At 38.7% G+C, this 26,184-nt stretch overlaps 2 protein-coding genes and 1 long non-coding RNA gene across 9 annotated transcripts; 2 read left to right on the top strand and 1 right to left on the bottom strand.

The window, feature by feature from the left end:
- The first annotated feature begins 274 nt into the window (after nucleotides 1–274).
- LOC112278906 (uncharacterized) lies at nucleotides 275–12,069 on the top strand. Its single transcript, XM_024512800.2, has 27 exons — nucleotides 275–960; nucleotides 1,211–1,296; nucleotides 1,602–2,082; nucleotides 2,804–3,137; nucleotides 3,598–3,707; nucleotides 3,822–3,989; nucleotides 4,321–4,362; nucleotides 4,542–4,601; nucleotides 4,866–5,056; nucleotides 5,227–5,305; nucleotides 5,506–5,635; nucleotides 5,940–5,989; nucleotides 6,122–6,232; nucleotides 6,377–6,427; nucleotides 6,616–6,753; nucleotides 7,101–7,199; nucleotides 7,800–7,941; nucleotides 8,186–8,358; nucleotides 8,496–8,714; nucleotides 8,912–9,058; nucleotides 9,419–9,588; nucleotides 9,812–9,864; nucleotides 10,249–10,325; nucleotides 10,496–10,570; nucleotides 10,936–11,052; nucleotides 11,369–11,403; nucleotides 11,649–12,069. Exons 1-27 carry the CDS (start codon nucleotides 604–606, stop codon nucleotides 11,803–11,805), a joined length of 3,852 nt encoding a protein of 1,283 aa, XP_024368568.1. The 5' UTR covers nucleotides 275–603; the 3' UTR covers nucleotides 11,806–12,069.
- Nucleotides 12,070–12,565: 496 nt separating this feature from the next.
- LOC112278907 (putative histidine kinase 4) lies at nucleotides 12,566–21,085 on the bottom strand. 5 transcript variants are annotated; one of them, XM_090247126.1, is made up of 17 exons: nucleotides 20,529–21,085; nucleotides 19,526–20,021; nucleotides 18,937–19,291; nucleotides 18,613–18,808; nucleotides 18,063–18,381; nucleotides 17,735–17,757; nucleotides 17,391–17,478; nucleotides 17,053–17,260; nucleotides 16,714–16,746; nucleotides 16,101–16,488; nucleotides 15,860–15,972; nucleotides 15,243–15,458; nucleotides 14,960–15,045; nucleotides 14,253–14,562; nucleotides 13,835–13,999; nucleotides 13,502–13,699; nucleotides 12,566–13,004 (listed from the first exon to the last, which is right to left on the bottom strand). In XM_090247126.1, the coding sequence occupies exons 4-17, from the start codon at nucleotides 18,728–18,730 to the stop codon at nucleotides 12,918–12,920; spliced, it is 2,352 nt and encodes a 783-aa protein (XP_090103252.1). In that variant the 5' UTR covers nucleotides 18,731–18,808; nucleotides 18,937–19,291; nucleotides 19,526–20,021; nucleotides 20,529–21,085; the 3' UTR covers nucleotides 12,566–12,917. The 5 variants fall into 5 exon arrangements, with proteins under 5 accessions (XP_090103252.1, XP_024368571.1, XP_024368575.1 ...); XM_024512803.3 differs by having other exon boundaries at nucleotides 18,063–18,506; nucleotides 20,529–21,073; XM_024512807.3 differs by having other exon boundaries at nucleotides 18,937–19,121; nucleotides 20,529–20,977.
- A 1,076-nt stretch (nucleotides 21,086–22,161) lies between these two features.
- Nucleotides 22,162–23,581, top strand: LOC149989749 (uncharacterized). 3 transcript variants are annotated; one of them, XR_016500648.1, is made up of 2 exons: nucleotides 22,162–22,385; nucleotides 23,107–23,581. It is a non-coding gene; the product is annotated as an uncharacterized LOC149989749 (long non-coding RNA). The 3 variants fall into 3 exon arrangements; XR_016500649.1 differs by having other exon boundaries at nucleotides 22,162–22,877; XR_016500650.1 differs by having other exon boundaries at nucleotides 22,162–22,881.
- Nucleotides 23,582–26,184: the final 2,603 nt, after the last annotated feature.

The raw sequence follows: 26,184 nt of genomic DNA, 5'->3' as shown, positions 1-26,184 counted from the left end.
ATTGTTGAGGATTCCTTTTAGCAAAGTAGATACATTTACACAGCTTAGGGGTAATGAAGAATTTCCAACATGCTCTCTCTTGTGTGTGCTCATAGAGAACTTGGGCATGGCGATGGACGAACGGACGAACGGACGAATGGACGGACGGAGACGACGATGAAGAAGGCGACGAAGATTAAGACAACGGCGTCGAAAAGGGAGAGGAAGGAAGGCGGTGGTGGGAGACACGACTCTCGCTGGAAAAGGGCGTCGCTCTTTGTGTATCTCTGTCTCAATCTCAATCTCTCAATCTCTCGCTCTCATTCCCGTTCTCTCTATGGCTCAATCTCTCTCGTTGCTTGTCTTGTCTTATCTATACTTTTCTTTTCTTCCCTCCCTCCCTCTCATTCTTTCTCCAATCCTTATTACTCCACTTTGTTTGCTTTGGAGGTGTTCTTAGTCCTGAATTGCGATTTCACAGGTACTGATGTTCATGTTTGGGCTTCGTCAGTGCCGTTGCCGTTTTCGTTAGCGCAGTAACAGAGCTGAATTTAGAGCCGACTGAGTGGCTAGGGGAGAGTAGAGGAGAGGAGAGTAGAGGAGACGAGACGAGACTCTGCCGCCATGTCGAGCTCGCGGGATTGTGTGGAGTTTGAGGTGAATGGTGAAGCGGTGGTGGTGGAGCACCCGGATCCGAATTCGTCATTAGGGGAGTATTTGAGATACGGGAAGGGGCTCTCGGGGCTTCAGCTGCCGTGTAAGCAAGGAGGATGCGGATCTTGCACGGTGGTTCTAGAAGGTCCCGATTCCATGTGTGGAGGGGTTCCTGTCAGTTCGTGCTTGGTTCCTCTGTGCTCCGTGGATGGGAAGAAGGTGACCACCGTGGAAGGGGTGGGCAACGTGAAGGAGGGGTTGCATCCTGTTCAATCCGCCATTGTCGATCACCATGGAACGCAATGTGGATTTTGTACACCAGGATTTGTACGCTCCTCAATTCCCACTTCTCTTGCTTTCTTTTAGAGTGTGCTTTGAATTGGTGATCGTCTAAGGTTTAGCGTGGGTATATAGCGATTGTCTGGTCTCCTTATCGAGTTTCATAGTTGCAGGTCGGTTTTAGTAATATCGCGTAAATTAACCTGGGTTTCTCTAGAGTATCTTACGTGCACATTTAGAGGCAAATAAGTAGCTAAACATGAGAGTGGGAGATTCTAAAACTGAATTGGGGTTGCAGGTAATGAGCATGTATGGTTTACTCAAGAGCAATCCAGAGCCCACAGCTCAGCAAGTGGAGGACCAGCTTGATGGCAATCTTTGCAGGTTATTTAACCGTGTTTTAAATCCTTGTTACCTTGTTCTAAATTTTTTGTCAAACCTTTTGAATCCTAATTTGATCCCTTTTTGAGAGGCCATTAATTGAAGTGATTAATTGGTCAGCGCTGGTGTTCGTCCACTGGGGGTTTAACTCAAGCTGAAGACTTATTCCATGATACCAATACCTTAAAGTGATAGTTGGGATTCTGTGTGGAATAATTGCGATAGATGCAGGATTACATGCAGTATGGGAAAGCGCAAATCGTTGTGCTAAAAAAGCTTTCGTTCTTCGGGCGTCTTTTCTGGTTCAGATGCACAGGCTATCGTCCTATTTTCGACGGGTTTCAAACTTTTGCGAAGAGGACCACCGACAACATTCATTGTAGCAAAGCTGTCAATTGCACTGCAGCTGCATGTCAGGAAGATATTGAAGAACTAGGCAAGAGCACGTCTTGCATGAAGAAGCCAAGGACGTTGGTCTTCTCGAAGGAAGGTGTTACATGGGCGAGATTGACCTCTCTTCAGGAGTTATATGGCCTTCTTCATGGTGCGAAAAATAGAGGAGACAAAGTGCGGGTGGTGAGAGGAAATACTTCAACCGGCGTCTACAAGCCACCTTCTGCAGATTTTATTGCAGATATTTCTGAGATCCCTGATTTGAAAAAAGTGTCTGTTGATGAAAACGGCATTACTCTTGGAGGTGCTGTAACCATAACGGATTTTATGGACCTTCTAGATTTACACAAAGATCTCTCCCCAAGTTACGCGCCTCTTCATAAACATCTCAAACGAGTAAGTTAGATTATCTCCATTACCGTACCTTTTTAACGACTTGATTTTTCAATTTTGTTTTTCCTATTTGTTGCTATTATCCCCTTGAACTTTTCACTCATTGAGGTGTATTTTAATTTTAATTTTTTTCTTTAGCCTTCTTCAGATCCAAAGTCCATTTGGACTGCAATTGTTACTATAGTTTCATTACTATATGGGTATCATGACGTGGGTATTGGGCGAGAGTTCTCATGTACTGTTCAATATTAGCAAGAGTCGTATAGATGGTTTGATTTTTGTTTCCGTATCTTGCAGATGAGAGATGCAGTAGAGTAGATTGTTATTTATTGATACATAACACAAAACATCAAAAACCCTCTGTCTCTTTCACTTTTTACTTGTTTGGTTATTCTTGGGAATGGTTTTGTTTGGGTTGGTTGGCTGTTATTTTTTGAGCTGGCCATATTAATATAATTTGAAACTGATGTTGATGCTCTTCCTTGTTGTGCTCATCATCGAACTTCGTTTTGGAGCGAGTCCGAGATTCAGAAATGTTTAGCATGTCTGGTGTTCACTTTGGAGAATTGTAAACCACACCCAGCTTGTAATGAGTTATATATTTAGTACATTATTTGCCGCCTCAGATTGCACGTTTCAGATATCTTATTGAGGTGGAGAATGTTATTTTATAATGAAATAACTAAATTGTTGGATTGTTGAACTTATCAATGTTTCCTTGCAGGTGGCTCACGACCAAGTACGTAATGTAGGCAGTGTTGCTGGAAATCTGGTAATGGCGCATGGGCATGGAGATTTCGTATCAGATGTAGCTGCCATTCTAATGACAGCAAAGGCAAAGATCAAAGTGGGTTCTGCATATAACAATGGACAAGAGCGTATTCTAAGCTTAGAGGAGTTTTATAAGATATCCTTGGACGGCCTAGTGATTTTAGATATAGTGATTCCTGTTCTTGGTAAAAATGCTCGTGTATCAACATATAAAATTGCTCTACGAAGAGTAAATGCTCACGCTTTGATGAATGCTGGATTCAATATGGAAGTGGACACAGTGAAAGGTACGTATTGTGCGGACAGGACTAGGTTCATTTCTATGTGTTGTTGGTAAGAGTGTTTTTCGCTGAAGTAAGAAAAAATTTACAGTCAAGAGAATCAAGGTACTTCCAAGACGTACTTGATAGACTCATTTCAAGAACATCCTAGAATTTTGTTCAATGGAAATTTTTAAGGAGATGACATCACTAAAAATATTTGCGAGGAAGCTCTTTTGAAATTGCTATAATACTGTTAGTCTATGGTTGCGTGTGCACATGTAACAACAGATAAATAAGATTTGTGTGTGTGAAAATTTGTTTTTTTTTGGATTAGTGGTTGACATGTAATCAGTAAACCAGAACCGTCACTGTAAGAAAACATTATCGTTCATCTCGTTATGGTTTGTGACTATGATCGTCTGTAGGTTTAGGAATAGCAACTGTGAGAATTTTTGGTGTGACTTACAAGTTGCAAGTTTTCCAGGTATCATTGAAGGCAATCCAGTAATTGTTTATGGTGGAGTGCGCAAGAATCCGCAACGTGCAAGAAACACCGAGGATTTTCTGAAGGGCAAGTCTATTTATGATGAGAAGGTAATGTAGAGTACCCTAGCCTGTGGATTACACGTTGTTATGATAACACTGTTAAGTGGATTACACCGTTGTTAAGTGGATTACACTGAGAAGTGACTCGAGAGTGTTGAGTAGGTTTGCGGAATGGCGTTGGATATCCTAAGGGAGGAACTGATACTGGATCATGCTTTTGGACGAACCGAATACCGCTCTACTTTGTTGGGTGCATTTTTGTATAAGGCGCTTTTGTCTCTGTTACCTGAAGATGCAGTTCCAGCTTCTTTGCGTTCTTCAATCATGGAGGTATTTTTCAATAGCACTAGTTGTACTCGAAAAACATTGTTGCGAAGAGTCTTGTCATTGATACTTAGATTTTATTTGAAGGGACCTCTTAATTTTCACCTGACAGTTTCCTCGAAACATGGGAATGAGTACGCTTTTCAAAGATTTTCTACGTCCTTATCAGGTGTTTTTGAAGTACTGAGAAATCTCAGGGTGAGAAGAATTAAGTTGATTACGCTATGTTTGCCGCTCAATTTTAATACGGTTTTAGTTTTACCTTTAATATGTGCAATCTGAAAACTTGTATGTTACAGTATCGAGTGCTACTAAGTTTTGATGTTTCCTTTTGCAGTACGAGCGACCCATTTCTACTGGTGAGGTTAACTTTGATAAGGTACGGTCTTTGGTTCGCGCACGAGTTGCAGATGAAGTTTTTGAGGCTTCTGCTAGGAATCCTGTTGTTGATCCGAGGTTGTCTCTTGGAGGTTTTAGATCACTCTTTCAAACTCGCACGTTGACTACGTTTCAGCGGAATATGTTTCTCGGCTTAAGCATGTATATTGTGTGTGGCAGGGTGATCCAGCAGAGTACCCTGTGTCACTACCAATTCCAAAGTTATCGGCCTCCCTCCAGGTAATTGGGCTTGTGACGGGATAAATAACCTGAAGCTTTACCCTGCAGTTTAATCTGTTTAGGTTGTACCCTGCTGTATCACCCCTAACGTCTGTTGATAGTGTATCTTGTTTGCACGCATAATTTTGAAGTATGTGACCGGATCGAAATCACCGTTTCATGGTTTTATTCTTATTTTGACTATTATAAAATATAGAACGAAGAGTTCAACTTGACTTTGGAAAAGGCTTAGAGTAGCTCTGACCACATGTGGGGCCTTATCAGGTCACTGGAGAAGCGCAGTACATGGATGATATGGTCGTAGGTGGCGGATTGTTTGCAACGTACGTTACTTCGGATGTTGCCAATGCTGTTATAAAGTCAATTGATCCTTCCGAAGCTCTTTCAAAACGGGGTGTACTCACGTTCATTTCCGCTGCTACTGTGAAAGACGACGGATATTGTAACTTAGTGAGGTACTTACGACACTTGCTCAAGTGATATTATGTAGCACTGCAAATGAAGTGATTTGATTAGCCATGTCTTTGATGTTGCTGCGCTAGATTTTACACTGGTGGTTCCTATGATCTAAAATGGAGAACTTCTCTTCTCTATCTTCAATTTGATTTCGCATTTCTTGGGGCAGTGAGTACGAGGAACTTTTTTCCACTGAACGGGTGCTTTACTTTGGTCAACCTCTTGGTCTCATTGTAGCAGATTCAAAGGTGTGATCCTTACAATTTATATATTTATTATTTTCCTGCTTGGGAGTTTCACCATCCTGATTGTAGTGTAGCAAGAACTACAAGCATCTTCATTGTGTTCCAGCTTTATGGGATTCAAAAGTCCCTTTTTGTACGTTCGTTTCGATATTTATCTTCTTCTAATTAAAAGCTGATCACAAGCTCTGTTTTCGCACCATCAGAGGGTTGCAGATGAAGCAGCCAAGCTTGTGAAGGTCGATTACGCTGGTATCCAGAAGCCCATACTAACCATAGATGATGCGATTGCGAAGAACTCCTTTTATCTAGACCGTGGAGTTGACTGGCAGCATGGTAAGAATGATTGAACAGTGTGTCATATGCTGCTGTAAATTAGATTCTTGCTCTTAATGTGTTTTTCAAAGATACATATTGTCTAATCTTTTGGATGCAGGCCGTCATAGACCATGGAGTTGCCTTCTCTGATTTGTGATGCAAGCGCCGAAGAGTTTTGTTTCGACAGGATATGGTCTTGCATATCTGTTGGAACAAATGATTATCTCTTCTCAGTTTTAATGTCTTCTTAATTAACATGCTATAATGTTCAGGTTGGTAAGAATAACTGAATCATCAATTTTCATCTACTTTATATGTGCAGGTGATACGAAGCGAGGATTTCAGATGGCAGACACTGTTATTGAAGGACAAGTGAGTTGCTGGTCTTTCTTCGCAGTCTGCAATCGTCCTCCTTGTGTATGTTGGCAACCTTTTCATGGTATAAATTCGGGCTATGGCCGATTAGTTTAAATTTAAGACTTATTATGCCAATTTTTGAAGCAGGTGAACACTGGACACCAGTATCACCATCACCTTGAAACACAACGAACTCTATGCATTCCTGGAGAGGATAGCACCATGGATGTCTTTTCATCTACACAGGACCCAGCTCAGGTGTGGCTTACGAAGTATGCGTTTCTGGAGGACCTTTTTAGAAAAGCTACGTTCCTTGTGTGTTATTTGTGGTGTATGCATGTCATTACAGCACATGTTCCAACACTCATTTCTGATCTTACCTTGCTGCACTGAGGTTTGCAGGTCCAGCATTGTGTGGCGGTTGCCCTCAATCAACCCCAGCACAAAATCACTGTAAGTAATGATTTGCCTGAAGTACATTTATTGCAGTTTTCTGCATCACGAAATGTTTGAATAATCTTCCATGTTGCCGAAAATCGGAGTCAATATTGTTAGAATTGTTTTTTTATCTGATTCTTGCCATTGACTTGGCGGTGATTCAGCTACTGCAACAAGGTAATTGTGTGAGAGTGATCGTGCAGGTAAATGTCAAAAGAATTGGAGGTGCGTATGGAGCAAAGCTTAATCGCTCAGCAAGTCATGCCATGGCATGTTCTATTGCTGCTGCTAAGCTCAAGAGGCCCGTTCGCCTTGTTCTTGATATGGCTACTAATATGCAGGTCTGTACACTTGTTTTTTCCCAGGTTGGATATCATGTGTGCCGATTTTCTTTGATTTATAATTAAGTTGTATAGGTTGTATGGCTTACGATTTTTCTTTTTATTTTTATTTTTATTTTTATTTTATTTGTTTATTATTCTTCTTATCAGTTAGCATTGTAAACAATATTCTTATTATTATTGTTATCATTATCTCCTATTAATATCGTCATGAAAAAGTATGAAAATTTTATTGGGTTTTACAAATGTATGGATCAAATTTTAAGTGTCTTCAGCGACATGACCACAAATAGTATGTGATACACTATAACTTCTTGTTGAGGTTATGGATGTGGGATTTGAACCAGAGTGTTGGAGCACGGAGTCCCTATAGATGTGATTACAAGATTGGCGTTAACAAAAATGGGCGCATTGAGTCTTTGGATTTGAAGATAGTGAATAATCATGTTAGTCCGTTGACCCAGCTCCATCTATCCTGTTTTCTTATAAATTGTGATGCCAACCTCCGCATAAACCAAAGCATTTTTGACGAATACACTGATTTACTTTCAGTTTCAATCTAAAATACCTAACTTTGTTGTCCCTCCATAGCCTTCAGTGTCCGGGTTTGATGACATAAACCTCAAGGGCTGAAGTTCATGAATTCTTTTTCCCAGCGTTCAATCGTTTCAAATATGAAAGAAACCTTCTCACCTAAACGAATTGGCCTTATAGGTTTCTCTTTTCAATAAAGATGATACCAATTTTTATTTAATAGCATCCATTTTCATCTAAATAATCCTATTGTAGGGGCTTTGGGTGATAATCACCACCATTTTATAAGTGCTTGAGAAAATTTTCGTGACTCTAAAATCAATCAGACATGGGAGTGACATCCTCTTCATTTCTTTGTACCCACCATGATTCTGATAACGGAACTTATATTTTTTTTCCAGAGCCATGAATCACTTGAGCCTACCTGGATATGTCTTTTGTTCAAGATGCTTCATTTGTCTGAACCGAACGAATGTAAAGGGAAAAGCTTATCCAGTTGCTTTTTGTTACAGGGCTCTCATTTTGACTTTGAATACCCAGACATGTATATGATAGCATCTTTCATTGACAACACTTATAATATTCCGCACTGGAATATCAAGGGAAATGTTGCTCGCACCAATCTTCCTGGATGTACATACATGCGTGGCCCTGGTAAACCATCTCTCCACGTGTTTCCCATGTTTTGTGCTTGTTTTAGTTCACTGGATTACATTCCAAGTATTTCATGATATCTTGTTTGTACTTAAACTTGATATGTCATCTCTTTTTTGTTTTACGATTGAATCCTAATTTTTAAGATCATTATTTACTTAATTGGTTTATCTTACTATTTTTTTCTGATTCGTGACTAGAAAAGAACTCATTGATTTAGAGTGATTGTGGTTGGGTTATGGAGTGTTTGTTGAGACTGTTTTCATGATCGAGACGATGGTGGAGCATGTGGCATCTGCACTTCAAATCCCAGCGGATATTGTACGTGAGACTAATATGTATAAACCTGGGGACATCACACCTTGCGGGCAGAAGCTCGATTACTGCAACGCCAGAGAAGTATTCAGTACTCTCAAGGTGATTAATCGAAAGCGACTTCAGAAGATTACGTACTATACTTCCAAGTACAATACTTTGTTCAATTGTGGGCAATCTTGGTTGGGTGGTGGTTGTCAAGTTCGATTAGAATTGAGATCCAGTGCTGAGTTTTGCAGAAATCAAGCAACTACGAAAGCCGTCTAAAAAGCATAAAGAATTTCAACTCTGCCAATCATTTCATCAAAAGGGGTATTTCAATAGTACCCGTAAAATTTAATGCATCTTGGGAAGCTCAACAGCAAATTGCTCTTGTGAATGTTTATCCCGACGGTAGTGTTGGCATTCATACTTCAGGCTGTGAAATGGGGCAGGGGCTCGATGTCAAAGTTGCCCAGGTAGATACTCTTCTCATTTGTCTGTATTGTTGATGTTTATTCTTCTTTTTTTTGCAAACGATCTTTGAATTTTTCGAGAATGTTGAATGAATGAATCCTTTTACGTTGGAATGTATCAAAGTTTACAAGCATCTTTGCCGTGACAATACTTGCATCTCATTTCGATTTGACAATTTTTATTCTACTTTGCCTGTCAGGTTGCGGCCATGACTTTGGGAAGTTTGGTAAAAGATGGTTTGGATTTAACCAGCATACGGGTGAATAGTGTTACAACGATTGTGGCGAATAACTGTTCGGAATCCGGAGGCTCAGTTACCTCAGAACTTGCTGCAATGGCTGTGCAGGTTGTCACAGAGAACTGTTTTGACACTTTTTGGCTGGAAATTGTCTACGTGACTCAGAAACGTACCTCATGCAATACAGAAAAGATTTGGAAGGATTGCAATAATGTGGGATGTGCAGCAATGTCTGATATAATATTAGAACCTTATATAGCTCATTCACATCCAAAGATAAGCGATCTAATTTCTGTTGTCCATGAAGGATGAGAAGAACAATAGTTTTCATAGGGTTCCTGGCATGCTCTATGCGATGCCTCCCGCAGATTATTGACAGTTCTTGATTATTTTAATTTTTCAGCGAGATGTTTTGATACAGTTAGTTGAGGTGCATTGACTCTGGTGGCATGCTGTTCACTTTTTCAGCGGGCATGCGAGAGAATTGTCTCCCGGTTACAATCCACAAGCAAGATGCTTACAACTTCAAAAGGGAAACCAGGATGGGGGGATCTCATCCAATCAGGAGTAGATAATGGTGTTGATCTTCAAGCTCGTGGGCGTGTCAATCCTGCAGCTAGCAAATGCGGTCCATATCAGTAAGTTACATGTGCCTGAATAGGTCATATCTCTCTTTTGAAGTTCAGTTGTCTCAATAGTGTACTCTCTCTCTCTCTCTCTCTCTCTCTCTCTCTCTCTCTCTCTCGCTTTCTAACACACTTACACACACACACACACACACACCCAACTTTACAAAGAGATCAGATCACAACCTGAGCAATGGAACACCGAAGTTGATGTACGGATTGGATGTCTTTCCAGATATGTATCTTTTGGGGCGGGTGTTTCCGAAGTGGAAGTGGACGTTTTGACAGGTTTCAATGCTCTAAACATCTAGATTATTTCAAAACTATGTAGATTATTATTACTTGTAGTTAACTCTCATGATGTAACTGTATTTAATTACACTTCTTTGGCTTATGTAGAAGCAAGGGCACTGATTCTACTGCTTCGTTTTGAAAGCAAGAATTTCAACTTATCCTGTATCAACTTTGGTGTTACATCTTGCATCTTAATTTTATGCTTGTCAATCAAAGCCTTGATTTTATTTTATTTTATTTTATTTTATTTTTTGTGTCATACGTTGCGTCTTGAGGAATTAGACACTGAGTTTGAAAAACGTTTCTTCGAAGCTGCATGTTATATTGCTGTACGCCAAGTTGAACAAATTTTGACCACATACGTTACATCCTCCGCAGGGGACACTCGAGTTTTGAGGGTTGATATTCTATTAGATTGTGGAAAGAGCTTGAATCCTGCAGTTGACATTGGACAGGTGAGATTCCTTTATATTTGGTTTTCTAACACGCATCTAAAATCCTGGTACGGAGCTTGAAGGCTAAGAGAGTATATAAGCATGTGATATGGAAAGTTGTTCCTCATCAATAGATCATGGAATAGTGGATTTTACAATGTAAGACAGCTAACACGAAATTCTGTTGACAGATTCAAGGAGCTTTCATCCAAGGACTTGGGTATTACTTGTCTGAGGAATACCGATACAATACCGATAATGGCAAGGTGCGGTGTCTCTTGCTCCTTTTAATTAGTGCGGACTTATGTGTTGAAACATATGAAATTTGCATCTAATTTCATTCACTAGTAAAAGCTTTGGTGCTCATACCAAATCAGCTATCAACTAAACTTTCTAAAATTATGAGAACTGTAACGAATTAATGTGAGATTCCACAGCATCTGCAAGTTCTGAAGACGTAGAACACGGTTTATTTTCGAAATTTTACTTCATCGAGTTTCTTGGACAAATCTCCGTGCATTGCACACTTATTAATACTGAGATTAAGTAACCTGTATTTTAGAGCCAGAATTTGAAGGATGGATGGTCAAGTGTAATTGAATCGTATTTCTTGTTATTTCTTATGGTGCAGCTTGTTACGGATAGTACTTGGGAATACAAGATTCCATCTTCTAAGGACATCCCTCACGACTTCCGTGCTGCCTTGTTGCCCAACAGCAGTAATCCATCAGGCTTCCTGCGATCAAAGGCATGATTGGTTTCTCTTTCCTAAGGACCACCTGCCCTTTTTTCACATTTTTTGGTTGATTTGGATGTATGACGTGGAGTTTGTACATTCATTCTGCAGAGACTAACCCTTCTGTATCGGGTTTTAGTCATCGTTGAATCTGTTTATTGGTGTTACTGAACACACAAATGAGAGGAATATTCAATTTCATTTGCATTCAGAATTCCACCTATGAGATTAGATTGATTCCCTTGGATGTGTAGAACCAAAACTATACGTGTAAAACTCTTGCAACTAAAGATACCCTCGTGACCTAGTCCCGTTTTGTTGGCCGCAGTTTTCTGGAGAACCTCCTTACGGCCTTGCGTGCAGGTAACGAATATAATCTCTTGGCATTAGACTCGCATTTAAGCAGAACATACCTAGACCTGCCTAGTTATGCCTAGTGTCCAACCCATGGAATCAGATACCAAGATCTCGATATTTCTCTGCTCTCACTCAACCAATGATAACAACACATGCTGCTAAGCTTGCTGGAGGCTGATGATTTTCATAAATATACCGTATTGGCCCTTAAATTGAGTAGACAATTTACTGACAAGGATTTGGTGTTGCAGTGTCATTTTTGCAGTACGTCAAGCAGTGGCATCTGCGAAAGAGCAATGGGGTGATAACTCATGGTGCTCCTTAAGTGCCCCGGCTACTGTTGAGAAGGTGGCTCTTGCTGCTAGTGTGCCGATCTCTGCCCTTAAAATTCACAAGATCAGGTCCTAAAATAGATTTGTATCATAATGTTGATGGCATTATGAATCGGATCTTAAATCGAAGGGTGTTAATTATCTATCAGTTGATTACTTATACTTGTTTAATACTGGCAAAATATCTGCAAGGATAATACTCTGTGAAATAGTAGTTGGCGAACAATAATGTTGAACACTGTATAGTTGTGAACATATTGAACTGTAGCATTTAAGTCGAAATGCTTTTATGATTCACGTTATGGTTTGGTGAAAATGAGTAAAATAAACCATTTATCTACCAGGCAGTCCAGAATGGTGTGTTTTGCATTCAATCAACATTTGACACAACAGGCAGCGTCAAACAAGTAGAAACAGGCGAGAGCACAAATATATTCCACAGATCTTATGAAATCTCATCCAAGGAGGCAGAAGTTTGACCTCCTGCAGTGCTATTTCAACGCTCTTCGGCAACAGAGCAGTAACAAGATCATATCCGCATGCTTCTTACCAACTTCAGCTAATCAAATTTGATGTTCACAGTGGCAGTAATCCTCCAAAGGGGATTGGACCATTTCTTTTTCACATACATCTACTTATCAACTTCCAAATTGTCTGACACCTCGTAATGCACTTCGCACAGGATTCGGAAATAGCACGTGCTGCATAAAGGAGAGTGTAAACATTTGCCACTAGGCCTTGAACACCCTTGAATTCTTTGGCAAGTATTCCAATCACTTAACATAGATTCTATAAACTTAACCCTTCAATACTCGACACAGTACTTAAACTTGATGTAATAAAAGGATAATGTACAAGGTTGGATTTACTTTATTAAGATTAACAAGACACGAATTGGAACCAACCAGTTCAGCTACAGAATTCACTACTGTGAGTGTCAATGGTCATCTAGAATTTTCTCTTCTGATTGCAAACACAAGTCAAAAGTTTCCTCCTCAACCACCAACGTACAATCAAGGAATAAAGCTGCCGAACTATTACTCTGGCAAGATTCAACAATATCCACTCCAGCGCTAGGAGATGCTCCGAGAGTATTTGTCGGAAACCGCCACTAACACGCATTTTTTTTGAAAAAGATTCTGAACTGGACATTCAGTATCTCAGAGAAGACCCTGTTATCCTCGGTTGTCATTGTGACCTACTCTTCAATTGGCCTCCTAGCTCTCCTTGTACGAAGTGTTCCAGTAGAGAATAAAGTTGCTTCTGGTCCAAAGGCTATCACACAGCCACAGCACAGTTAGTTTTCCATCTTAAAAACCGTCTACAAATGCCAGAAGTTTCCCCTCGACACAAGGTGGGATACAAAATTTCTATACCAAGTTAGTACAAAAGATCCAATCAAGACAAGTAGACCTACAAATTATCGCAAGTGTACAAAAGGGAATAGAATACATAAAAAAATAGGCATACAAACCTGACCACAAACAATTGCAATGATGACTAAATTTAACAGGTAAGATGTATGTACATAAAAGTTCATATTGAATTAGGTTATCTATCAAAACAACTTAGAAAACTTTGCAAAATATTCACTCTAAAATACAAAAATTGCGAATCCAGATGTTACAAGCGTCTAACGAAATTGCTAACTGTAAGAAAGAAGAAGAAGAAGAAAAAAGAAAAAAGAAAGAAAGAAATAAATAAAAGATCGAAGAACCGATAGTGTTTATATTGATGGATAATATCAATGCAGAAGAAACATTAAATCTCACCTTGGAAATGTAGTCATCCATGCCAGCATCAAAACAAAGTTCGTGAGTTCCATTCATGACATCTGCTGTGACTGCTACGATGGGAAGATGGTGATGAAAGCACTTAAAAAGCTCTTCAGAAGCCTCACTGTCAGCGCACTGCTCACAGTTCTCAATTTCCAACTTTCGAATTTGTCGAGTGGCTTCATAACCATCCATCTGTTTTCACATTGAACAAATACAACAGTTCTCAGATGTTCACAACAAATTTTAGTGTTATTTTTATACAGAAAACAGAAATAATGTTTCTGCACCTCAACCGTCAACTAGGAATGTAATGGAATCAGCCTTTACCTCTGGCATCTGAATGTCCATCAAGACAAGATCATATGCCTCGTCAGGCTTCTGATTGCGTACTGCGTTGACTGCTTCCATTCCTCCATTAACTTTAACAACGGTGGCACCGTACCGGGCTAGCATTGAGGTAGCAACTCTTCGGTTGACCATATTGTCATCAACCTACATTGCGCCAAAACGATTCTACTTATGAAATTTAACATAAAAATTTGTAATAAAAAACCGGTCATACCTCAGTGCAGAACCATACTTACGAAAATCAACGCTTCAAACAATTATACTATCTGAAATCAATCAGGTAAAACTTCGAACCCACGAATACACAACGACTCTCCGCCAAAAGCAATGCATCATAACCAAACTCCACGTTGATACGATAATAGAATCAAAAGAAGTTATAGGTCGCAAAATGTACCACTAGAAGGCGTTTCCCGGTTAATAGTTTAGGATTTGGAGCCACTTTCTTAGTAGACATTTGAAATCGAACTCCTAAAGCTTGCAACAATATCGTGGCAACTGTAGCATGGCGTAAAGGCTTGAAGATAGTAGACGAATATCCAGCTGTTTTCAGCTCATCAGGTAGTGGTGTGCAGGTGAGCGCTATTATCGGTAGAGTCTCATAACCAGGTTCTGTCCTCACACGTTGGCCTATTTCCATGGTTAATTCTCTATCTACTCCTTGCAAAACTACAATGATTGCTTGTGCTGAGGATGAATTCTCTTTCCTTCACAAGAAACCCACAACAGATGAGTGCCCTGCGTTTTACTTTCAATCAGAACACGTCAAATTTCATGTTCAAATAATACCTAAGCTGTCATCAGATAAAAGAGGAATAATTCTTCCAGCTAGAAGGGTCCGCCAAAGGATTTTGTAGTTCCAAACCTTAAAATGTCACAAGTGTTTGTATATATATATATATATATATATATATATATATGTATATACATATATGAACTTAAGCAGTACACCACTTCCAACAACTATAATCAATAATTTACAAGATAGGAAAAGAATTAAGACGATCTTTTTATTAGAAAAGACACAAATAAACAAAAAGAAAATACAAATTTCATACGTATAGAACCAGTGAAGTTAGTGGAGAGTTGAGCCACAATGAATACCTCCTGACCAACTCTAGAGTCCCATCTAAGTCTTCCGTCTCTTCAACCACCACACCTAGTCTCCTTAAGTAGCTCGCATATGCTTCCTAAACGTCAGGTTCCAGCACCCCACATAACAAAGTTAACTTCCAAGCGAGATATACAACCCCACAGCCTGGTATATGTCTCTAAAGTGAACCTTTCCATTCGTGATCACTTTAATATTTACTGTTTCACTAAATTTTTAGGTTATTAAATCCCTTCATTTATGTATTGGATAGAAGAGGTGGACATTGTGGAATACCTGCCGTACAGGATGGGTATCAACCAAAATAACCCTAAATCCCCTCAATTTTTCAGATTCCAAGGGAGGTCGCTGGTCAGGAGTTGTACAACATCCCGACGAGTTTGAACACTTTGGCTGTGGAGCCCGCCCTAGAGTAACCGTTAACTCAAAAACACTACCTTCTCCAGGGTTGCTGCTCACCGTCAGATCTCCTTTCATCAACATTGCCAGTTTCTGCAACGCATCTCCACATCCATTAAGAATCGCCAATGAAGAATGAAGAAATGAACCATTCTCAGCAATTTATCTTGTGCAATGAGAATAGACTACATCAGTAGCACAATAATATCTATGCAAATAATTCGTATCTTCGTGTTTACCAAGGATTACTTTAACAAATTCTTTAAATAATATTTTTTGCATAAATATTTTGAGGTAATTTAATTGGCAAAAATTTGACATCAATCAGTAACCTTGAAAAACTGGAGTGGTTTTAGTTTACAGGTAAAACCAGTATACATGTGAACTAATGTATCCACTACTCAAACAGAAATGTTAAACCGATGGTGTTCCAGAAACTTCGAGGCACCAATTATTTCGTCTCCTTATATGCAAACCATCTTCTATTAGTGTACCTTACATATCGATAAACCAACACCAGTGCCTCCATATTCCCTCGAGCTGCTACTGTCAGCTTGAAGAAAAGGTTGGAATAGGCGATTGTGTAAATGAAGTGGAACATCGATACCTACACCACCAGGAAGAATAAGAGCCTACTGGCCGAGGATATACAATAACAAGAACCAAGACAGATCCAAGCAGAGGATCAAAATCCGACAGGAAAAAACACGTGAATACAAAAGAATGAAGGGGCACCTGTGTCTTCGACAGAGATAACAAGAGTGACCGGGTTTGACTCGGTGGTCTCAACCGATCTCTTGGGCTCCCATCTCCTCCATGCTGCAACAGCTTCCCGTGAACTCAATGGGCCTGGTACCATGCTCAGCCTGGGTGCCACCAGATGCATCTCAGATAGCCTCGTGGATCCTCCTCTACATATTGTGTCCCGATCACTTCCTACCATACCGGTCGTGTCACTTCCACTGGGAGACTTGGGCACCACTTGTGTATTGTTTACACTCCCTAGAAAAAAAAGCTTTGACCGAGAAAGGTCATAGATCACTTCCGGAGGTGGGTGCAGGCGATCAGAATGGCATGAGTCGAGCATCCGAACGCATATGAAGATACTTCCCTGCTTTGTGAACTGCAAAGGTAGACCAAATTCAAATGTATGAACTGTGATATTCCCCCCTCTAATGCAAAAAGTTACCTGAAACTACTAAGGTAATTGGTGTAACAAGCAAGAACGAATAGTAGGTAAAGCACGGCCTTCAACAAATAACTCGAAAAATAAAAAAATAGACTGTACATGTTCATAAATTACAACAAGCTCGAAAAAGGAAGACCAAATACAGACGTTAAAGCTCACCTTCATGGAATTGCTGACAAGGTTGAAAAGGATCTGCACACGATAACCAGACAAAGCTAAGTAAAAACAGATTCCCAAAAATAGGCACAAGAAACCTGGGCCTTCACAAGAAACAGAACCACTTCGTAGAATTAAAAACTTTTGAACAATCATGTACTTCCATTCCTAGAATATCAAATTCTTAGGCACTTCCATCCACCGCATTTCAATATAAAAATTCATCTCATGAGAAAATCACCCTGGAAAACATTAAAGTAACATGTGTGTGTGTATTAACATATATGCAAATGCATTTACTATTATGTCGTAGAATCCAAAGTTTTAGAAAGTAAACCAAACCTGACGAATGCGGGTCGGGTCTCCCATTAAGCAAGATGGCACTGCATCGTGAATCAAAGCTACCATCTCAAGATGATTGTTGGAATCTTTCTCGTCAAGAAATGAGAAGATTTCATCGAATTCATTCCGAATGTCCAACTTAACTGACTCAACTTCCATCTTTCCCGCTTCAATCTTGGATAAATCCAGAACGTCATTGATAAGTGCTCTGCACATGAAATCCACATGAAATGGTTAATTTCATGATTTCAAGAAATCATACTCTGGCCTACAAAAACTCTTTCAAGGGAAATAGTTTGGAATCGAATAAAGTGATTAAAAGGCGTAAAATAACTTACAGTAGAGCCTTTCCACTAGCTTGTGCAATTTTCACGTACTCACGTTGCTGTGCATTGAGCTCTGTCCCCATCAGCAGGTTTGTCATTCCTGGACCCCAAACCCATGTAAACACTAAGGCAATTGCTTACAAGTAGTTGCCGCAATACGTCTTTCAAGAAATTAAGTCCATCAATAGTCCAATGACAAGCATGCCTATACAATTGTTTCGAGTACATATCCCCCAAATACAAAACCAGATAATCTTACAAATAACTACTGTGTAAATTACCGAGGAACACAATAGTTCTTGAAACACATCTAACTATATCATGCCCTTGCTAAATGTCACAGAAGCGTAGCTTACCGATAACTCCATTCATAGGGGTCCTGCATAAAAAGAGCAACAAACAAGAGAAAAATATCATCAATACAATTTGTTCACTATCAAACCCATTAGATAATAAGTAGGAAGAAAATGTACCGCTTCGTCGTTCACGTTACATATTATGACAACTTGAAAAGTAAGCAACCAACTAATACAGTAGTCACCAATCTTCAGAGAGGGAGAAAAGAGTGGTATGCCCAAACAGCGCCAACCCCAACATAAACCTATCAAATAAAAGACAATGTTCTCCTACTGTATAACCCTTTCAAGCTTTGGAACTTAAGGAAAGGGTGCAAGCAATTCTTACCTTATCTCGTGAGAAACTGTAGCTAGAAAACTTGACTTGGCCTTCTCAGCAGCTTCAGCCGCCATGGTTGCAGCCGTGAGTTTGGCATTCACTTTCTCCATAAGAGACACGTCTTTCTCAATCACCAGCATCCGCTTCAACACAAGATACACGATAATTGCACAGAAGAGGACCACCATGGCCAGCAGAAGAGGCCATGCTACGACACTCCGAAAAGCTAAGAGCTTCATGTTGCTCCTGGGCAAACATCGGAGTTCAAAGTTCTGTGACCCGACCTCCCATGCGACGAATACATCACTATGCTCCTTTGACCGATTTGCTGGATCAAATAATGGAAGGACACAAGGTTTGAGAGTTGTACTACAGTTGTAAGATACGTGGGGTGTTGTATTAGGGTCCACGTTGTACACAGCCACAACATCCATGTCCTCATTGGCGATGAACCTAACAATCCCTTTCCAATTATGAGATCACAATACGTTCAAATTCTTGATCCACAATTATCTACATAGATCTCCTAGCAGAATTAGGTCTGAACCTGAGTATCTACCTGGAAAGGACGGCACCAAACACTTCGACGATATCGAGTACTGTTGCCACATAGCCCACGCATGCACTTTTCCTTGCAGCAGCACTGAGAAAACTTCTTGAGTCTTTGCCAGGGCCATAGTAGGCTAAATAAGCTCCCATTTGAAATGTGCTTTGCCTTGGGCTCGGTGGCGACAGGGTAAACAGACCTGTATCACCTGAATACCATACCATTTCCAGATTGGCCCGAAGGTATTCCAACTACAAACATGTACGATTATTCTAACCAAGATAAGAGGATCCCAAGCATCAGAAACAGATCATGGACCACAAAAGTGTCACTTACGCGCTTTAACAAGTGCTTCGTCTAGAATAGGAGAGGACCCAGCGTCATACATATAAAGGTCCACATCTTCAGTCTGAAAGACAACGGGCGCATATTCGTCTGCTGGTCCCCGTTTCCAACGTGTCCCATTTGGAAGAATTGTCACGATTGTCGCATTGTACTTGCGCTCAAACTCCGAACGCTGGCTGGCCAGCACACGCTCACAATACACCAGCGTTCTTACGTTAGGTCGTAGAAACAATGTTCGCCGTGTAAAATTCTTCCAGATAGAATCGTTAACATAAGGAACACCGGCAATCAGTCCCAGTGCCACAAATGATGCATTCAGGTTATTCTCCACTTCGGACCTGAGGATCTGCATGAACAACAAGTGGTTGGGAAAAGGAAGGGAGGGAGGGGGGGAAAAGGAAACTGTACGTCACATGTAAGGCTTCCGATTAACCACATTGTTGAATCTAGATTCACACAAGCCCTAACATTCTGGCCCAGCCCTAATTATGACTTCAGATAGAATATGAGGCAAGGTGGCTGACGAGGGATTCAGGTATTAGATTGGTAGTGGTCGAGAGAAATGAGATGGGGCAATCACCTCCTTGTGATTGTCGCACTTGAGGCTGAATTCCCTGTTCCTAGACTTCAAAGAGCTGTTATAGAGTACCACCCCAATTATGGAAGCCAATACCCAACCCACGAAAATGAACACCACCAGTCCTGCAACATGTCGCACAGGGTTTCTTTTGCGAGAAAAGAAACGCATGATCAATCCCGCTCCCTTTTTGTAGCACAAGCGCACACTACATTTCATCGTTGTCATCGCAAGACAACTGATAGTGTCTCAATACCCGCTCAATGTGGTATCCATGAGTAAGAGCCAAAACCCTTGCAACTCGATTGCAGGCTGCATGGTTCCATACATCCCATTTACAACAATTATTTGCTGCAAACATCAGGACTTCTTAGTAAAAGATTCACCTCGTCCAGCTGCACTCTCGGATCACTGGTTAAGTTGCGAATCCGAAATATCACAGACTTGTCTTCACCGTCATAAAAGCATGTCTTCGGTTCTCTAGCAGGCGGCTGTGATTCTGTGTCCACAAGCATGTGCTTATCATCAAGCTTTACTCATTTCAGCCAAAACAAGCTTTGACTGACCTTAACTCATTACAACTCCCGTTGATTAGCACTAAGACAAATCCATAATCAGCCCCCTTACTCCAGAAATTGTTCAACGCAAACTTGACTTTCCCTGCAACCACTCCAGTGACGAAAAAAAATCCTCAAGAGATACGCAAAGGAGTAAGCGCCTCGATGGTTTGAGTTCACAGGATCGGAACATAAATTCTACAAGTAGAAGTCATTACGTGTTATGAGGAATCTATTCCATGAAGTTGATAGGAGGAGGCAGTCTTGCATTGTTCCCAATCAAGCACAGTGAGCATACAAACTCCTGAAATAAAACAACCGAAGCATCCGCTGCGGCAAACATACATGAATTGCGAGGAGCATATGAGGAGGTGCATCTGGTAGTCATCTGAACCAACGCTGAAACAACTGTCGAAACAAGTGGCGAAAATGGCGCAGAAAGCAAGTACCTAGTATAAACCACAGATGCCCTGCACATGAGTCCAAACTCAATGTGCAGCAACTCCATCTAAGCAAGACAAGGCACCTCAGGCCCACGCATTGCTAAAACCACAACCAATCCCATGCACAACCTGAAGGCATCCACCCACGTTCCGATACGTCTTTACCAAGCTAGACTGTAATAACTAATCCAGGAGAGACGAACGGCCCGCGCAAATGGAATGAACTTAACAGAAAGAGGATTCCGCAGAGAGGAGCAGAAGCTGATCGCAAGCACGAATCGTCGAGCAAGCGAGCGAGTGAAACGCGGTGCGGACAGTCCTCGGAAGTGAAGGAAGAGAGTCAGCGCGACACAGTCGTGGGATCAAGAATCGGAGAAGTGGTGGCGCCAATCATCACTTCTACACTACCTCGCACGGCCAGGCACGGTGACTGTGAGCTATAGGCATCCAGCGGCATTCCGGTGTCCATGCGGGAATTCTGCGTCTATTAGTTAAATTCAGCGAGGCAGGGACGGAGCGAGGAGGAGACGCCGTGGAGCCGCACTCCTCGTAAGGAGCTTCCGACGGAATGTGCAGAAACGCGGGAGGGGCCGCAATGGCCCATTGCGAACTGTGGGCCAATGAAGGAGGATTCTTTCCTTCGCAACAGAATTGATACCTTTCTCGATCCTTTTATGCTCCTTCTAGAAGCTCTCCTCGTTGACGGGGCTCATTTCTGAGTTACACGTGCTCCATGGAGTGTGGTCACACATCCCTCTTATGACTTCGACTTCCCCGCCAATGCTGCTCTCTTCCAATTTAAATATTGAATTGTTTCTTTCAAATATTGACGCATTTGCTGCACAAATATCACTTCCCTGCCTGCCTTCTACTACAGTTGTGCCCTGTTCTACATTTTTCTTTTGTTTAGATTTATTTTTTTTCTAGTAGGCTACTGGTTAAGGTCACCGACTAGAGTCATATTTTCCAAGGAATTACGATGGTTTGTAGGTTTTAAACATGCATTCATATTCTCGACGTGTTGTATTGCTTGATGACAGTGTGGAAAAAATTATTCAATAAATAAATAGATAAACTGAACTATATCCATGATTGAAAAACATGTTATTTATGAGAGCATTGATTACTTAATTCGAAAAACTCATACTTGTATTTCAATCAAAACTGCACTGATTTAAACAAATTTCCTTGCATTATTGGTGCGTGGTGACAGAATTTCTGCAACACCAACTAAACACTCGCAAAGCATAGTAATTGTTTTTTAAAATACCGCAAAAAGGAATTAATACATACTCTCACAGTTATGCAATACAACTATTACTTATCTTGTCACACTTCAAGAGAGTCTAAACTTACGGGAGCTAAAATATATATACATATAGATATCAAAGGAAATATATTTTAAGAGTGAAAGAAAAAAAAAAAAAAAAAATGTTTATCTTTTTCAGGTGCATTAAACGGTGGAGCCATGGGGAAAGAAGTGGGCATTGGTGACCGTGGCCAATGCTAGTTCTCTAGTAATAGGGCAAAGGAGGTGGCAGATGAACCCCAAGTGGAGCAGGAGAATCGTTGATCCAAAATTCGATGCACTTATTCTATTGATGTCTATATTCAGGAAGTTGGAGTTGGAACCGGGTATTGGGAAGCCTTTCAACCTCCGAACCTTGTAGCTTGTTTGCTTGAGTCTGTTGCTGCTGTTGTCCGAGGATGTTAGTTTTTGCTCAGTGAGGCTAGTCGGATCCACTGCTGGTGCGATGCTCAGGCTCTCATTGCAGATACCAGGCAGTTCTCAACTGGCTGCCAAAAGACTTCTGGAGGAGATCGACGCGTAGGCTCTGTTTTATCGCAAAGAAACGTTTCATTGTAGGTGTTTCGTTTGCAGGCGCTGAAACCTGGAAGCCCGCGTCAAGTTGGCTGTCCTTTAAACTGCACGCTTTCATTTCTTAATCGTGATTGAGTATTGATTGAGGTGATGTAAAGAGTGGATCATGAATATTCAATTTCCAAATTTACAAGAGGACCTAGCAGTCGATTGGGAGCTCGGGGTTGCTCTGATTGTCGTTGTGTAAGTCTTGGAAATCTCGTCCTTTCGTTTCCGCTGAGGAGCAAGCAATTAGCATCGCGGAAGGTTCGGTGGCTCGCATCGGTTGTCACAAGTAGTACGTTTCGGTGACATTTAGGCTGCAGAAGGAAGTTGCGTCTGCGTGCGAGTTTTATATCGATGTTAAGGGATTTTCTAGATTCTTCAACTAAGGCCAGTGGTTCTCAGAGGGTAGTGTAGCTGAAGGTCGAGTGAGGAATTTGTGACTCTTCGTCGGCTGGAAAATTTGGCTGCCTTGAACAATAGAATTTATGGTAGGTGAGCGCCCGTAAACTAACAGGAGTCCACACCAAGGAGGGATTCTGTCACTGATAATAGTTATTGTAGGAGACATAAATTCCGTATCCGTTGAGGAAATTCTGCCACTTAAGAGTCATTGTTGAAGCATTTTAACAAGGTTTAGAAGAAATTGCTCATGTTCTTGTGAGAATCGAAATGCTAAACCTGTCACAATTTGCTGGTAATCTGTGAATATATTTTTAGGGCGGAATTTTGTGGAAAGATTGCCAGCTTCTCGTGGAATTTGAAGAACAAGGCGAAAATGCTGCTCTGATTTGGAATCTGTAGCATGCGCACGTTCGGTAAGCTTCAAGCGCTTTCCCATGTTTCACAAACTATTTCACATTTGTGGCATGATTGTTGCAAGTGTTCTGGATTGATTAATTTGAACCGTTTTCGTAACACATTTTCCATTAGTCTTGGAAATAAATGCCTAAAACATTTGTGACAGTATTTGTGCCATACTAGCGGTTTGTTGTTATTATTATTATTATAATTATTTTAATAAATAATATTAACAGATAAAAGTAAAATTAGAAATTCATAGATCTTAGTCTTAATAGCAACCTCAAGAACATTGAATGTTTAAACCATGTAAACCTATTTTACAACAGAGCATACAAACTCAACATGTATTTTTGGAAAAATATTATTTATAAATAAAAAAATTTAAGAACGTTTAATTTTTTTCCTTATCGCAAGACTATGCTTTTAAAGAACCAATGCCTATCAAATTACAAATTAAACCAAAATAATATTTTTACTTAATTTTTTTTTAAAACCCTATGGCTCAAGTCTTATTTATTGCTTAAGTTAATATATATATATATATATATATATATATATACATACATATATATATAACACATTATTTTAATTTCTAATAATTTTGACAAGCAAACCAAAAAAACAACAGTTCAAAGTACAAGCAATATTGACCTTATTATACATTATTAAATAAATGTAAAATAAAACCACAATGTATAACAAATGTCTATGTTACCTTAAAAAAATAAAAATAGATAAATTGAAATAAAAGTAGGTAGTAACATGTTGGTTCTTTTCCTTAGTGTCTATTCCATCATAGCTTATATTTCTTTTGAAGTAATGTTAGTTTTGTAGTTCAGACAATATAACTGCTTGTATAATATATGACTATCTCTTGTAGTCTTGCATAGATACATCAATATTCTATGTTAAGATTATGATGTAAGGATATTTTCATTAATTTGCAAAACTCTTTTAAATATCAAACTTAAGTTAGGAATTAGTAATAAGTTGGAGGAATGACCAACATACATAGATTCTACTATATATATGTATGTACATATATATACTGTATCAATACTGTATCATATTACATAATACAGTATTATATATATATAATATTATTAGGTTATTTTTTTAATCTATATTACAATTAGAAGATAAATATATTTTTTTAAAATAATCTTTAATTATATATTTAGTACCCAAAAAAATATATACATCAAGTTGATAGATTACTGTAAATCAATGACATATTCAAATTTGATTTATACATTGATAACATGATTGATTAGCTGGATTTTAAAGCATCATCTATCTTAAGAATTTGTGATTAGATAAAATCTATAGTTACTAATTTTTTTATCATATTTTTCAAGTCATAATATTTTTCTAATGCTAAAAACTACTTCTAAAGTAATATTTTAATAATATTAAAAAAAACCCTTGAAGCATTAATTTATAACAAGATCTTAATTGCTCAAATTTATTTATTAGTATTTAGAGTTCATATAGTTTTAGTTTAAAATTATAATTCTAAACTTAAAAAGTGTATACTTCAATTGTAGTTATACATAAATATGTGTGTATATATTTTATAGTCTTTGTAGTATTTATTTTTAAATTAAAATATGTTTTGAAAAAAATTATTATTTTTATATTGTAAGTTGAAGGCGATTTTTATTGCTTATTCTTTGCATCTTTTCAAGAGGCTCTATGGTTATGTCAACTTCTTGAGTTATTTTTTTAATTAGCATATCTTTTAATTTTTAATTTTTTTGATTTCTTTAAAGCTCTTCATTTATATTAATATATATACATATATATATATATATATATATATATATATATATATACATACAATTTTATGATAAAAAAATCTAATTGAAAAAATCCTTGGATATCTAAGTAGTAAATTTAATAGAGGTTTTTATAACAAGAAACCAACTTTAAAAGGCAATGGTTCTTTAAGCTTTATTAAGCTCTTTCACTTTGTAAAAAAAAACTCTTTTGCAAATCTTAGCCATTGGATGCAATATAAAATAAAATGAGGCTATAATTTGATCCATCATTTTTTTTATTATAAGTCTAAATATATCAATATATATTTCCATTCTAATAATTATCAAAAATATAATAAAATACGACTTTTTAATTTTTAATGGTTAATTTTAGTACTTTCTAGTATAAAATCTTAATTTTTTTTATAAACCACCTCTTAAAATGGGCCCAATAGAAATTACTAGAAACAACACTATTTACTACATATGGGAAAAAAATGAATTCTACCTTTATTTTTTATTTTGTAAATATTAGTATAGTATTTCTAATTATAAAGCCAAGTAACTGTACTTTGCAAGATAAGCTACTATACTCAATTTATAGATAAAAACTATTCTAGCAAAATTTCATCTATGGATTAAAATTTGGAGCACAAGATTCTATACATGGTCAAATATTTGAGTAATAAGTAAGCAATGACTATGTCTAAAATCCTCCTAATATATATATATATATATATATATATATATATTTTTAGAAATTATCAATATGTATTTGAAGCAAGCAAATAGATTTGTAAGGTTAAGAATTCAAATCCTTTGGCATTAGTGTCATGGACATTAATATTGCCCTTAATAATTAGAAAGATGAGATGAGTTTGATAGAAGTACATAAAGAAGATTAATTATAAAGAGCTTCTTAGAAGCTTCATTGATCTAGATTTGACTTTATAGGTGTTTGTAAGTAATTGCTAAAAATTTGGCCAACAAGTTGGTCACATGTTACACATGTTTTACATGTTGGGAACTTGGCTTGCAAATTAGACATATCTCTCACAAGTTCAATATATATTGGATGACTTATTAAATGTTGCTATGTAGTTCCTTTGTTAGATATTATATTTAGAGACAAGAATAAGGCCTTTTTTACTCTTATGAGTATCTTTTTAATTTTCAATCTAATTTTAAAAGTTTCTAATCTTTTTAACTTTAGAAATAGCTATTTTAGTTTCTT

This window comes from Physcomitrium patens, chromosome 2, assembly GCF_059467195.1.
Source record: "Physcomitrium patens ecotype Gransden chromosome 2, ASM5946719v1, whole genome shotgun sequence".
Lineage (NCBI taxonomy): Eukaryota > Viridiplantae > Streptophyta > Bryopsida > Funariales > Funariaceae > Physcomitrium > Physcomitrium patens.
Note: the sequence above shows the minus strand (reverse complement) of the source record. Positions and strands in the feature narration are given on the sequence as shown.

Excerpts from the sequence above, each read along its gene's own strand:
- LOC112278906 (XM_024512800.2), top strand. The coding sequence starts at position 604 with ATGTCGAGCTCGCGGGATTGTGTGGAGTTTGAGGTGAATGGTGAAGCG. Across the intron at positions 5,057-5,226 it reads GGATATTGTAACTTAGTGAG|TGAGTACGAGGAACTTTTTT; the intron begins GTACTTACGACA and ends TTCTTGGGGCAG. Across the intron at positions 11,053-11,368 it reads CAGGCTTCCTGCGATCAAAG|TTTTCTGGAGAACCTCCTTA; the intron begins GCATGATTGGTT and ends TGTTGGCCGCAG.
- LOC112278907 (XM_024512803.3), bottom strand. The coding sequence starts at position 19,750 with ATGACAACGATGAAATGTAGTGTGCGCTTGTGCTACAAAAAGGGAGCG. Across the intron at positions 16,747-17,052 it reads ACCCGACCCGCATTCGTCAG|ATCCTTTTCAACCTTGTCAG; the intron begins GTTTGGTTTACT and ends TATCGTGTGCAG. Across the intron at positions 13,700-13,834 it reads TGGACATTCAGATGCCAGAG|ATGGATGGTTATGAAGCCAC; the intron begins GTAAAGGCTGAT and ends ATGTGAAAACAG.